This window comes from Mandrillus leucophaeus, unplaced genomic scaffold (assembly GCF_000951045.1).
Source record: "Mandrillus leucophaeus isolate KB7577 unplaced genomic scaffold, Mleu.le_1.0 Scaffold127, whole genome shotgun sequence".
Taxonomy (NCBI): domain Eukaryota; kingdom Metazoa; phylum Chordata; class Mammalia; order Primates; family Cercopithecidae; genus Mandrillus; species Mandrillus leucophaeus.
Window position 1 is genome coordinate 3,364,518 of NW_012101098.1, and position 15,382 is coordinate 3,379,899.

General features: G+C 41.6%; 1 protein-coding gene across 1 annotated transcript in view; it reads right to left on the reverse strand.

The window, feature by feature from the left end:
• Positions 1 to 10,832: 10,832 nt before the first annotated feature.
• Positions 10,833 to 15,382, reverse strand: part of ARSH (arylsulfatase family, member H) — a 33,411-nt gene continuing 28,861 nt past the window's right edge. The window contains exon 8 of the mRNA XM_011972122.1: positions 10,833 to 11,940. Within this exon, the coding sequence (XP_011827512.1) occupies positions 11,544 to 11,940 (397 nt within the window). The 3' untranslated portion in view covers positions 10,833 to 11,543. The remainder of the gene's footprint in view (positions 11,941 to 15,382) is intronic.

The following is a 15,382-nucleotide window of genomic DNA, read 5'->3' on the forward strand; positions in this document are numbered from 1 at the left end:
AGGCCAGCTTTTCATGCCCTATGCAAATGACACACCTAGTCCTAACCAGTTTTACGTGCCCTATGCAAATGGTACACCTGGTTCAACCAATGTTTTGCGTCCTATGTAAATCATAGCCACCTCCTCAAGCTCATCTATAAAACTTGCTGCGTTTCAGCACCGAAGCAGCAACCCAGTTCTCCAGGACCCCGCTCTGCTGCAGAGCGCTCTTCTCTTTCTCTTGCCTATTAAATTTCTGCTCTCAACTCATTCTGTGTGTCCACGTCCTCGTTTTCTGTGGCCATGAGACAATGAATCTCGGGTATTTACCCCAGACAATGATGCCGCTTCAGTACCATGTGTGACCACGTGGACACCCAAAAATCAAAGGTTTCTCATTTCCCACCTCTTTATTTTTCTTTCTCCAATGAGTTTCGTCTGTATAATTTTCCATTTATTTTAAAGTGACCTTTAAATAGCCTGTAAATATTACATATTCTTTGGCAAAAACCACATCTTTGTGTTTTTATAAACCTCACCAAAAATACATCTTACTCTCCTACTATCCCAACTCCCAGTAACCCTAATTTCCAGTGCAAAACCTGGGATTACCTAATTTAATCTAACATTGATACAGGACCGCTGGGCTCCCGGCTAAACTGCAGCCTCAAGTCTGGAAGCTCAGCCCTATGTGAAAGCAGCTGGCCTCGTTTTTCTGCCCAAATGATGGCCTTTCTGGCCTTCCCTGCCCCTATCCAGTGCCCATAAAGACCAGACCAGCTGGCAGGAAAAAAAAAGAAAGAAAGAAAAAGAAAAAAGCAACACAAGCAGCTGACTGGCAGGGATACAAGCTGCTGAGTGGTGAGCAGAGAAGTAACTGAGCATTGGAGACTACAGATAAACACGACTAACTTCAGACGGCGTGGTTTTGGAGGGCAGCCCAGCCAGAGAAGGCTAGGCTTCAGAGAAACATCACCTTCACACACCACCCCCTTTCCAGCTCCTCTTCCACCGAGAGCCACTTCCACTGCTCAGTAAAGTCCTCCACATTCATCATCTTTCAAACAGTTTGTGTGACCTGATGATTCTTGGATACCAAACAAGAACTCGGTGTCAAAAAGGACAGGTGCAGAAGGCTGTCACCTTGACCCTTCCCTGAGCTGTTAACACAAAGCTGTCCATAAACTGCAGGCTGAGTAACATGAGTCACTCCAGTTCCTGCCCACGAAGGGGGTCAAGGTCAAGGGAACAGTCCCGTCTAACAGGACTCTAAGATTTTAAACCACTGGACAGGATTTTGAAATTAAATTTATCAAATTAGTATTACTAAAGATTACTAAAGGAATGTGAATTAAAAGCATCTGAGCTAGCTTCTGGTTGTCTGATAAGCACTTACTTTTCTTTAAGCTGTTTGATTACAGCTCTTTCATGTAATTTGGTACTGAAATATTACTTCCTCACCACATATAGAAACTTACAGACAATGCCAGGTATGGTGCCACACGCCTGTAATCCTAGCACTTTAGGAGGCCAAGGCAGGTGGATCGCTTGAGCTCAGGACTGAGACCAGCCTGCCAACATGGCAAAATCCCATCTCTACAAAAAAAAAAGAAAAAATTAGCTGGACGAGATAGTATGCACCTGTGGTTCCAGCTACTTGGGGGACTGAGGTGAGGCAGGAGGATCACTTGAGCCCAGTGCTCAAGGCAACAGTGAACCAAGATCACACCACTGCATTCCAGCCTGGGTGACAGAGTGAGACCTTGTCTCAAAAATAAACAAATCAATCAAACAAACAATAAATAAACATATAGACAGACACACAGAGGCACATCCTATACAATTTTTCATTTGCCTGTTTTCAAAAATTCTCTCTCTTCCTTTAGACTATTAATTTTTTAAAAAATTACAGGAGCTAGCAAAAGTTGAAGGAGAGAATTACCATCCCAGGCCTTTTCCTTTTCAAAAGAGGGAACGCTGTGAGGCAAGCAGGATGCAGCAGAAGTTGAACCCCTAAGATGTCAATCTGAATAATTTCAAGAAGAGATGATGGAATTCAAAAATTAAAAACTTCTTGCAGTTTCACTAAGAGTACATCAGTATTTTAAGAAAATCTTGTTCTAACCAATTATCTCCTTTTGCATTACTGTATTTTTATTATTGAAGTCCAATACCTAGAATGATTATAATTTCCTTTTAATTATAGCAAACTTAATTACATACAAATTTTTTTGAATTCCTTTTTTACAGACTGTATTATGACATGCACAGACCATATACAACCTGCTTGAACTTTCTGTTCTGTCCTAAACATCTCTCTTAAACAACCAGTTATTTTATGTGAAAAGAAAAATTAAACATACAAGATTCTTTCTCATACAAAATTATTTTTCTTTTAACATTTCTTACCAAAAATACTTCCTTGTAACTTTTTTTTTTTTTTGAGCAGAGTAGTCTCGCTCTGCCACCCAACCTGGAGTACAGTGGCACAATCTCGGCTCGCTGCAACCTCTGCCTCCCGGGTTCAAGCAATTCTTCTGCCTCAGCCTCCTGAGTAGCTGGGATTACAGGCACATGCCACCATGCCTGACTAATTTTTGTATTTTTAGTAAAGATGGGGTGTCACTGTGTTGGTCAGGCTGGTCTCAAACTCCTGACCTCATCATCCGCCTGCCTTAGCCTCCCAAAGTGCCGGGATTACAGATGTGACCCACTGCACCCAGCCTACTTTCTTTACATCTCTTATTTCTTGGTTCCTTTTACTGTATTTCATAAATAACCCTTAAATAAATCTGGAATCTGGCCGGGTGCAGTGGCTCACACCTGTTATCCCAGCACTTTGGGAGGCTTAGGTGAGTGGATCACCTGAGATTAGGAGTTCGAAACCAGCCTGGCCAACATGGCGAGACTCCTATCTCTACTAAAAATACAAAAATTAGCCAGGCGTGGTGGTGGACACCTGTAATCCCAGCTACTAGGGAGGCTGAGGCAGGAGAATCGCTTGAACCTGGGAGGCGGAGGATGCAGTGAGCTGAGATTGCACCACTGCACTCCAGCCTGGGAGACTGAGCGAGGCTCCATCTCAAAAAATATAAATAAATAAACATGGAATTAGATGAAAATAACTTAGATTTTAATAAGAACATATTTTTTAGAAAAGTTTTTCTATAATTTTTTAACATTGAAAATGACCCAGATATTTAATGAATATCTATTATTTAACTTTAGATTCTAAATTACGTTTATTTACAAGCATTTGTTTCATTACATTTACCTAATTAATTTTGTAAAATCTTTTACCTAGATCATCTGTGAAAACTGTGATAGTCATCGTTTAAAGTTATTTCCCTGTTAACCATTTTTATAGTCTATGAATTTTGTGTTTACCTAAGCAAAAATTTTAAAGTTAGATATATAGATACTTTACTGATAACTTAGGATTTAGCTATTTTTATTACACTAATCACATTAAACGTCTTATTTATCAAAAAGTACACAAACAGAGATTATTCTGTTTCATGCTGGGTTGCTGGGTTTATAGTTTTATAAGCCATATGCCAAATTTTGACACCTTATAATATCTGTCGAAGGTAAATATGAAACTGCTTGATCAGTAAATGGAAACAAACATGTATGCTGACAATTTTTTAAATATTTCTAATACTATTGTACCAATAATTTTAAAGCCAGCTTATTTATTAAAGATTTATGTAAGTCACGTGAACTTGAAAAGCGTTTTGGCTTAGTATTTAATTTATGAATACTCTTTAACTTGAAGCCAGTTTGACACTTCATGGCTAAAGCACATAAAAAAATATGTATGTACACATATTTGCACGTACATAAAGAAATCAAACATGCATACACACTCATACAAAGATCCTATAGCTTTTGCTTCAGAACTCTCGCCAAGAGATATCAACACAAACTCACCAGTTTACACAAACAAAAAGGTTGGATCCCAACAGTGACTTCTATCTCAACAGCAATGGAAAAGTAACAGAAAGGCCAGGAGTGGTGGTTCACGCCTGTAATCCCACCACTTTGGGAGGCCGAGGCAGGCGGATCACTTGAGGTCAGGAGTTCAAGACCAGCCTGGTCAACATGGTGAGAGCCTGTCTCCACTAAAAATACAAAAATTAGGTAGACGTGGTGGTGCACATCTGTAATCCCAGTTACTTGGGAGGCTGAGGCAGGAGAATTGCTTGAACCTGGAAGGGAGAGGCTGCAGTAGATCGCGCCATTGCACTCAAGCCTGGGTAACAGAGCAAGACTCTGTCTCAAAAAAAAAAAAGAAAGAGAAAGAAAAGAAAAAAAAAGTAAACAGAAGATTTAAAGTAGGCAGAAAAGAAAATAGCAAAATAGAGGACTTAGGAACTGAATGGTTGCAGGTTGAACTTTGGGCTGGAATTTTCTCTGATGTAATGTGTGCAGCGGTTTAAAGTGTGAACAAGCACAGACATAATATGTAACAGGGAAGCTTTTTGTTTCACCGGGCATGCCCTCAAGCTTTTCCCACTTACACAAATACTTGCAAGTAGAGGAACCATAAAACCAAAAGGGGTGCCCAAATGGGGGTCGTTCTCTCTGCCTTTCCTCATTCTTACGTGCTATATGTCTCCCACTTTTTTAAAAAACGAGGAACTCATCTGTGGCCTAGGTTTTAGTAGGGTGGATTGAAGTGTGCTGGCTGTGGGAGGGACTACACTGTGTGTCACCACTGAGTCATTCTACCCTTTTACCTGTCTCCGTTTCTCTCTCCAGAGGTCTAGACCTCCGAGAAGGCTCAACATGGCAAGTGATGAGCTCCTACACCCGTCTCCTGGATGAGCCTCTTAGAATTAATTTTGTTGTGCGGTTCCCTGTAGGGTCACTGCACATCATGGCGGGAGCCAATCCCCCAGACACTCCCACTCAACCCCTACCACCCAGGGGTGTTTTTTGGTTAGGAGAAGCAAAACCCCCTTTCTTTTACAAGCTGAGGAGCTCAGCCTCTCACTTATCTATGAAAGTGGCAGTTCAGTTCCTAACGCAAATGCACACACAGGCCAATCGAGATTAATTTGAGGGGAAAAAGGCAGTGGAGAAGACCCTTTATAATGCATCACCAAACCTAAATTAGGATCCTATACGACAACTTCCTAGGAGAAAAAAAAGAGGAAGAAGAAAGAAAAACAGCTCAGAATGAATCAAGGACCATCAACCAAATGGAAGGTCCAGAGCTCCGGAGGACTCACCGATTCCACTGGAGGAGAAACCTAAAGCCAGCGAGGGCTTCCAATGGCCCCGCTGGTGCCTTAGCTCCGGGTTCAGGCAACTGCATCAAGGATTCTGAGTCTTTTCTGAGGCCCCACATGTAGGGCACCAATTATTGTCCACGAAAAGAGTCAAACTCTGTAAAATATTTGAAGAGTTATTCATTTAACCAACGGCTCACAACACAGCCCCAAGGAGGTCCTGAGAACAAGTGCCCAAGGTGGTTGGGTGACAGCTTGGATTTATACAATTTATGGGGACAGGAGACATCAATCAATACATGTCAGATGTACATTGACTTAGTCCAGAAAGGCGGGATTCCATTCAAAGTGGGGGGCTTCCAGGTCATAGGTGGATTCCAAGGATTTCTGATGAAAGACCTATAATCAATAGAAAGGTAATGCCTGGGTGAGGATAAGGCGTTGTGGAGACCAAAGTTTTTATTATGCACATGTAGCCCACAGGCAGCAGGCTTCAGAGAAACTAGATAGTAAATGTTTCTTATTAGACTTAAAATGGTGCCAAACTCTTGCTTAACCTTTCCTGGATCAGAAAAAAATAATAATTTTACAGTGGAGATCTCCAACAGACACCACTTAATCCAGGTGATCAAATTTAGCATCACCAGGACAGGACATAAAAACATCATGCACTCTGTAACATGACACACTGAAAACTTACATCAATTCTGATGTTTTTTTTTTTTTTTTGCCAAAAATGCATAACCTCAGTCTAATCATGAGAAAACACTGGACAAAACCAAACTGAAGTCAAGGCACAGTGGCTCATGCCTGTAATCTCAGCACTTTGGGAGGCTGAGGTGGGTGGATCACCTGACGTCAGGAGTTTGAGACCAGTCTGGCCAACAAGGTTAAACCCTTTCTCTCATAAAAATACAAAAATTAGCCAGGTGCATTAGGGGGTACCTCTACTACCAGCTATTGCAGAGGCTGAGGCACGGGAATTGCTTGAACCTGGGAGGCAGAGGTTGCAGTGAGCCAAGATCAGGCCACTGCACTCCAGCCTGGGGGATAGAGGGAGACTCTGTCTCAAAACAAACAAACAAAAACTGAAGAACAATCTATAAAACAATTGACCATTACTTAGATTGGATAGTGGAACAGAATATCAAATGCATCCACTTATTTTCAACATTTTGTTTGTTTGTTTTTAATTAAGCTGCCTCCTGCACTACTGTATGTCTGGATTTTATGTTTATTTTCCCATTCAGAAAGCCTATCTTTTTAAAAAGGAATTTTAATCCATCCATGTTTATTATGATCACTGTTATATTTGGATTGAGTCCTGCAGTTTCGTTTCATATTATTTTCCCTTTTTTACATATATCAGACTTTCTACTTCAGTGTAATTCTTTCCCACCCACCTCTGATTGCATGAGTCAGGTTTTCTTCAATTCACACATTTCCCATTAAGGCTCTGAAACTTGTACAAATCTTTTCTAGTTTTCTGGTGGTAACCACCCTTCAACTGTCAGCACACATATTTAAGCTTATATTTTCTATCACATATAAAGATAGTCATTACTTATGTCTTCTTCCCAGATGAAACAAAAACATAAACATATGCTCATTCTCCCTTTCTGCTCTGCTCTTTCAATTACCTCCCATGTGAAATGTTAATTCCAGATTATTTTCACAACTATGCACTAACACATTCAGACTTTGTTTTATACATTTATGTATTCAGCACTGCTTCTTGTGTGCTCTCTTCTATTTTAGTAGTAGTAGTAGTAGTAGTAGTAGTAGTAGTATTTTGAGACAGGGTCTTGCTCTGTCACCCAGGCTGGAGTGCAGTAGTGTAATCACAGCTCACTGCAGCTTCAGTCTTCTGGGCTCAAGTGATCCTCCCACCTCAGCCTCCTGAGTAGCTGGGACTTCAGGCATGCGCCACTGCACTCAGCAATTTTAAACAAATTTTTAGTAGAGATGAGATTGCACTATGTTGTCCAGGCTGGTCTTGAACTCCTGAACCCAAGAGATCCTCCCACCTCAGCCTCCCAAAGTGCTGTGGTTACGGGCGTGAGCCACTGTGTTTGGCTACTCTCGCCTTTCTTGGATTACATTCCATTTTGCTGGAGTCAATCAACCAACTTTTTCCTCAAAGGTCTTTGAGGGATAACATTTTTGACCATTTGCAAATTTGAAACACTCTGTAAAGACGAAAAATGGTACATTCATTTCTTCAGTCTCTTCATACCTGAGGTGATATGGTTTGGCTGTGTCCCCACCCAAAGCTCATCTTCAGTTGTAGCTCCCGTAATTGCCACGTGTTGCAGGAGGAACCCAGTGAAAGAAAATTGAATCGTGGGAGTGGTTTCCCCCATACTGTCCTCATGGTAGTGAGTAAGCCTCATGAGATCTGATGGTTTTATAAGAGGTTTCCCCTTTCACTTGGCACTTTTTTCTCTCTTGCCTGCCACCATGTGAGACGTGCCTTTTGCCTTCCACCATGACTGTGAGGCCTCCCCAGTGATGTGGAACTGTGAGTCCATTAAACCTCTTTCCTTTATAAATTACCCAGTCTTAGGTATGTCTATATCAGCAGCATGAGACTAGTACCTGAGGAATATGTTCTTTCTGGCAAACATGCAGGGCAGCAAACACAAAGGCACTCTGGGGCTGTTTCTTACATCTCCCTCCTACCACCTTAACAATTCTCCAAAATATTGCCACGAGTTTTGGAAAATATAATAATGAAAGAAGGGTTTCCTCCCATCACCGTGTTGCGAGCTCTCTGGCAAAACCACAAATCCCAGAAAATCCCTTCTCAGACACCTTCCAGAACTCATGTCTTTAAGGTTCATGGTAGGAGGCTTCCCGTGAGCGAACGTCCCTGATGAAGACTCTGTCTGTCCTTCATTCTCTCTCAATTCCCCCAGTCCTCTGAATATGTGGCTTTTCATGTCCCAGCATGGGATGATGGACAGATCAGGGCAGATGGTTTGAGTAAGACTCCTACTTCACCTACCTCATGTTTCTTATGCATTCATTTAACACCTTTTATTTTGTCAGCATTTTTATTTTTAATTGACAAATAATATGTATATATATGTATATGTATGTGTGTGTGTGTATGTGTGTATATATATGGTGTATCATGGAATGCTTTGATATATGTTCACAATGTGGAATGATTACATCAGGCAAGTTAATAAATTTATCCCCTCCTAGGAGCAATAAGTTTAATGATCTACTGCACAGAATGGTGACCATATAAGTAATAATGCATGATATATTTTAATGACCACTTCTTCCTAATCTAAGTTCTGGGTTAAGAAAATTCAACCTCAGTGTTTCTTGTAATAAAATAAAATTACTATCATCTTAAAGTGCTGTTCCAGCCTCTTGTAAGTGTTGTAGCATGTTTATCTATTTAATCTTTGCAACAACTCTATGCAGAGCTTGCTATTGTGGTCATTTTAAAGTTGAGACATTGCACTACAGAGAAGTTAAGTGACACTTATTTTTCCCTAGCCAATAAATAGAAAGAACTTGAAAAGCAGACATTCAGTTTTAGAGTCTGCATGTTTTGCCACCATTTTTTGTTTCTCTAAAAATGCTGAATTGTGGAGGACAGATTGGCTACTTTGACTCAAATCCCCTGGATTAACATAAAACAAACCGAGTCTTTTCCTCATGGCCATTTCCTTCCAATGGCTCAAGAAAACATCAATGACAAGTCTCTAGCATGAACACCTGTGGCATGCTTGAACGCATTGACCGAGTAGTTGAGAAATATTTGTCTAGCGCCTCCTAGTGGCACATTAGTGAAGTGGAGACATAATTAATTGGTTCATTCAGGTCAAAGTCTGCAATGTGGCTACAATGTAAAAAGGAATAAGAAATAGCAGAATCGGGGCAGGTGCGGTGGCTCACGACTGTAATCCCAGCACTTTGGGAGGCCGAGGCGGGTGGATCACCTGAGGTCAGGAGTTCGAGACCAGCCTGGCCAACATAGCGAAACCCCATCTCTACTAAAAATACAAAAAATTAGTGGGGTGTGGTGGTGGGCACCAGTAATCCCAGCTACACGGGAGGCTGAGGCAGGAGAATCGCTTGAACCTGGGAGGCAGAGGTTGCAGTGTGCCGAGATCGCACCACTACAGAATTGAATAAAGAGAAAATGATGGATTTTCGGGTGATGTAGGGACCTGCTAGCTGCTCCCTCTTTCTCTCTCTCTACACACACACACACAAACATACACACACACGCACACACAATTTGAGAACAGCATTAAAGACAAGTAATACAGGGGAGCTCTGAGTGAAATAAGTAATCTTCAAACTTAAAAAATTGCAGAAGATGTTGTTATTGCATTTGTTTGTTAGGTTGTTTTTTGGGGTTTTGCTTTGTTTTTGAGAAAAGATCTCCCACTGCACTCCAGCCTGGGCAACAGAGCGAGATTCCATCTCAAAAAATAAAAATAAAAAATTAATTATGGTAAAATGACACATAACAAAATGTACCATTTTAAATCATGTTTAAGTGCACAGGTTAGTGATATTAAGAACATTCACTGTTGCTGGCGCAGTGGCTCATGCCTGTCATCCCAGCACTTTGGGAGGCTGATGCAGGCGGATGGCTTGAGGTCAGGAGTTTGAGACCAGCCTCATCAACATGGTGAAATCCTGTATCTACTAAAAATACAAAAATTAGCTGGGTGTCGTGGTGTGTGCCTATAATTCCAGCTACTCGGGAGGCTGAGACAGGAGAATTACTTGAACCCAGGAGGCAGAGATTGCCGTGAGTTGAGATCACACTACTGCACTCCAGCCTGGATGACAGAGTGAGACTCTATCTCAAAATATAAAGTATAATAAAATAAAATAAAGAACATTCATTGTTGGCCACATGTGGTGGCTCACACCTATAATCCTAGCACTTTGGGAGGCCAAGGCAGGAAGATTGCTTGAGCCCAGGAATGGTGAGAAGAAGAAACAGAAGCAGACAGAGGACCAGTTAAAACATGGAAGCCGCTTTCCATAAGATATGCCCACCAGCATACCATATCAGTTTACCATTGCCATGGCAATACATGGGAGTTACTGCCCCCTTCTATGGCAATGACTTGAGCACTCAGAAGTTGCCACCCTTTTCCTAGAAATTTCTGCATAAACTGCCCATTAATCTGCATGTGATTAAAAGTGGGTATAAATATGACTGCAGCAGTGCCCTGGGCTCCTGCTCTCTGCAGGAGCAGTCACAGAACTGTGATGCTACCTTCTCCATAAAGCTGTTTCTTCCACCACTGGCTTACTCTTGAATTCTTTCCTGAGGGAAGCCAAGAACCCTCCCAGGCTAAGCCCCAATTTGAGGCTCACCTGCTCTGCATCCATCTGTGATCTTTTCTTTGTCTTTCGTAGTCTGCAGTCACAGATGCTTCAAATTTTGGATTTATGTTTGTTTATCCTGCTTAGAATTACTTCCTATGTGTATTGCCAAATGCCTTCCTTCAATTAAATAATTGTTTTAGTCATGTTTCTTTATTTTTTCTTAAATGTTGACTCTTCACCATTTTTCTTATTTTGTGTTTGAGGAATCATAATTAACTGCAATTGATGATGCTTACATTTGTAATAATAATATTTATTGACTGCTTATTCTATACAAGGCGATTTCACATTAACTAATGCATATAATCCTCATAGCTACTCTGTGAAGTAGACACTGGTTTTCTCATTTTACACATGAAGAAACCAAATCACAGAGATGATACAGCTACCAGGAAGCAAAGTCAAGAACTTCAGCCCAGTATTTTTTCTCATAACCAGATGTGTATTGGACAGGAAGAGAAAAGAAAGAAAGAGAGAAAATCAAGAAGTCAATCTGACTATAATAGTACTACTTCAAATTTTATGTGACCCTCTGCTTCATGAAAAAATTAAGTACTTATCATGATTTATTAGAAAGCTAGCATGCCTGGGTATAGAATCTGCAAGCAGAAGTTTCTAACTTATGACATTGGACCTGATGCTTCCATGAATTCTAGGAACAAAAAGCTCTACAAGATTCTGCTGAAGTCACCTTGATCTGCTCTTTCCCTTGGGCAATGGCACAATTATATACTAGAAAAAAATTGTACAACAAATGCTCCCCTCCAGGTTCACTGTTATATATGGACCCACTTTAATTTCACTGAGCTCTTGAAAGAACTGATTTCTGAGGATAAAACAGTGGGTGAGGCCATCAGTTTTTATCCCAAATGGAATGAATCAGTCAGGTGAGCTCTGCTCCTATGACCATTGTAACAGTAAGTTTGTGGTGGGTAACACATGGTCCCCATGATCTCAGGGAGCTGTGGGAAGGATGTCATCTTCCTTGTCACACCCACAGAAGGGGAAGGTCCCACAGCATGGCTGCAGCCATGGTTTCCAAATTGTGTTGAACACAGAGAACTGCTGTGGGACAGGTGTTAGTGTCCTACGATGCTCTTTTATGGCTGCCTCCATCTTCTTGATCACGGAGTCAAATAATGGTTCATTGTCAGGGTTCAGTGGAAAGGCTTCTGAAGGGTCTCTTGAGATGTCAAAGAGGAGTGGTGGGTCGTGGTAGGTTACATCCCCTGAACATGAACATATTCCACTCCCATAGCAGGCACCAGTTCCTTCAGGGTAGAATTTGGGAGTCACATAATGAGCTTTCCACACAGTTGCACCTAAAAAGTAAGTTGCATTATGATACCATCTTGGTGGTGATTTTAGGACTATTTTCATTAAAGATGTTTTTCTCAAATGCTTTTTCTAGTGATTGATAATACTCTTCTGCACAAAATTACACAGCAACAGTAGCATGTCTTCGACTCTAAGAACAATGTACAATTTTACTGCAAACTTGAAGACATTTTTAGAAATCTTGTCATGAGAACATTTGGAGATAACAATGACGACCCAGGTGGGAATAGGGTAATTCTGGGAATACCAAATTAAAATTCTACCTCAATCTGATTAGGTACAAACAAAATTAAAAGTGATCCAAGGCTAAATACCACTTTCATATCTGAAATTGACAAAAGTAATTTGGCAAAATTAATCATTCTTTATCCTTTTCTCCTTCCCTCTTCTGTCTTTTCCTTCCTCCTCTTCCCTTCCTCCCTCCCTTTCTCGCTTCTTTCCTTCCTTCCTTCTTTCCTCCATTTCTTTTTTCTTCCTTCCTTTCTTTCTTTCCCTCCTTCCTTCCCTCCCTCCCTCGCTCCCTCCTTTCCTCCTTTCTTTCCTTCCCTTCCTTCCTTCCTTCCATCCTTTCTTCCTTCCTTTCCTTCCTCTCTCCCTCCCTCCCTTTCTTCTTTCTTCTGATATGAAATGGTTAGCAAATCTATTTTCAGAGATCAAATTTTTTTTATGTTTTATTATTTACTTATTTATTTATTTTGAGGTAAGCTCTCTCTCTCTCGCCCAGGCTGGAGTGCAGTGGCAGCATCTAGGCTCACTGCAACCTCTGCCTCTTGGGTTCAAGTGATTCTCCCACCTCAGTCTCCCTAGTAGCTGGGGTGCCACCCTGCCTGGCTGCAGTGATCAATTTTAGATAGAAAACATAAGCATTGCCCAGCCTCTGGTCAATGAGGATTTTACCAAAGTCTACTGGTGGAGTCTTGCAGAGAAGCTGTGCTTTCCTACTAAAATAGGATTAAATCATCTAACTGGATTCTTTACCGCCTTTGGTTTTTTCCCTCCTTACTGCATGGAGTGCAGGTGTGATGCCTGGAGGAACTGCAGCCACTTTGCAACCATGGGGTGAGACGCATAAGAATGAAAGCTAGTGTGTCAGAGGTGGCTAAGTGGAAACAAGAATCCTGGTCCCATGACCGTGGTACTGAGCACTGTGTCAGCCCCATGCTCCCAACTTCTGGAATTATGGTGAGAAAAAATAATAACAAAAAAATTCTACTGTATAATCCTCTATAGTTAAATTTGGGAGGCTTATGATGTTTACGGGGCTGTTTTATTTATCATTGATCATGTCCTGCACTCATATAGAATCTTAAAAACATAGGTTTTTACTTATTTTTGTTTTTGTAATTGTTTTATGTAGGACTATCTGCATCAAAATGAAGATACATCACACCACAAGTGACTGATCCCATCAGAGAAAATTCCTCCTGCAAATAAAGTTAAATCCAACCAAGTAAGAATTCTGGAATTCCATGCAATGACTCCAGAAGACCTTTCTTTACAGGTGTAAGGCAATCAATACTATTTGTTAATTTATATTTGTTTGTATTGACTCCCATAGCGTGAATGTGGGACAGAAACAATCACTAGGATGTTAGAAAGGAAGGAAGGTGGAGAGAGGCAACCACCATGCAGGCCACGTTGAAAAATGTACTTCTCGTTGCTAGAATAATTACTTCAGTCATCCCTAAGTTGTGGGTATTCATAGTCTCTGTTTATCTCTTGTTCTCTCTCTCATGTATACATTCACACAGGCTAATGCATACTTACACATACACATTAATCATGTTTTCTTAATTTTCTGTATCCTATAATGTTTTGACTTTTTTTTTTTTTTTTTTTTTTTTTGAGGCAGGGTCTCACTTTGTCACCCAGGCTGGAGTACAGTGGCACGATCACTGCCAACTGCAGCCTCAGACTTCCCACTCAGCCTCCTGAGTAGCTGGACTACGGTTGTATGCCACCATTCCTGGCTATTTCTTTTTTTTTTTTTTTTTTCTTTGTAGAGACAGGGTCTTGCAATGTTGCCCAGGCTGATATCAAACTCCTGGGCTCAAATAATCCTCCTACCTTGCCCTCCTAAACTGCTGAGATTACAGCTGTAAGCCACTGTGCCGGGCTAGTATTTTGACAGCTTGAGGGGCCTGATAGACTCAGGGAAAGACTACTCCTCCCAGGGCTAGCTGATTCCTAAAAATAATGATATGGTTTGGCTCTGTCCCCACCTTAATCTCACCTTGAATTGCAATAATCCCCACAGGTCAAGGGCAGAGCCAGGCAGAGATCATTGAATATGGGGGCAGTTTCTGCCATACTGTTCCCATGGTAAGGAATACGTCTCACGAGTTCTGATGGTTTTATAAGGCATTTCCCTTTTCACTTGGCTCTCATTCTCTCTTGCTTTCCACATGTAAGATGTGCCTTCTGCCATGATTGCGAGGCCTCCCCAGCCATGTGGAACTGTGAGTCCATTAAATCTCTTTTTCCTTTATGAATTACCCAGTCTTGAGTATGTCTTTATCAGCAGCATGAGAATGGACTAATACAAATAGTAACAACTCACTTACGAACACACCCTTCCTATGCAAGCAACCACCTCCTTTACCTAACTCTCACACAGTAAGCTGATATTTGATCTGGCCTAAATCAACCAAGCACTGGGTACCAGGCAGCTAGGGACAGTCCCTGTTGCTCCAAACTTACTGTAATTACTCAAACTACCAGTCTGAAGCTGTTCACCCTGCCCTGCCTGAAACCCTAATAATAAAGGCTGCGGCCTGGGCTCTTCATTCCTTCCTGCCTGTGCTTCCAAGTCAAGCCCTGGTGCTTCCCACCGTGAACCTGTGTGGTAGGGTATAGCCCCTTCTCTCGGAAAATCTAAGTCATGAAAATATTGCAATGGCATTGGTCTGTCTGTGTCAACACTCACCTCCCTAAGCTAAAACGCTTTGGGTGGATTGGCTGTGGTGGGTCACACCTGTGGGAGGCCGAGGAGAGAAGATTGCTTGAGCTCAGGAGTTCGAGACCAGCCTGGGCCACATAGTAAGATCTCATCTTTATTTTATAAATATTTTTAAAATTTAAAATGAAACCCTTTGGGCACAAATCTCTCTCACAAACACATCCCCCTAAAATCCTACTGCAGGCCAGGCACAGTGGCTCACGCCTGTCATCCCAGCACTTTGGGAGGCCGAGGTGGGCAGATCACCTGAGGTCTGGAGTTCAAGATCAGCCTGGCCCACATGGTGAAACCGCATCTCTACTAAAAGTACAAAAATTTACAAAACACTAGCCAGGAGAGGTGGCGGGCGCCTGTAGTCCCAGCTACTCGGAAGGCTGAGGCAGGAGAATGGCGTAAACCCGGGAGACGGAGCTTGCAGTGAGCTGAGATCCGGCCACTGCACTCCAGCCTGGGTGACAGAGCGAGACTCCGTCTCAAAAAATAAAAAATAAAAATT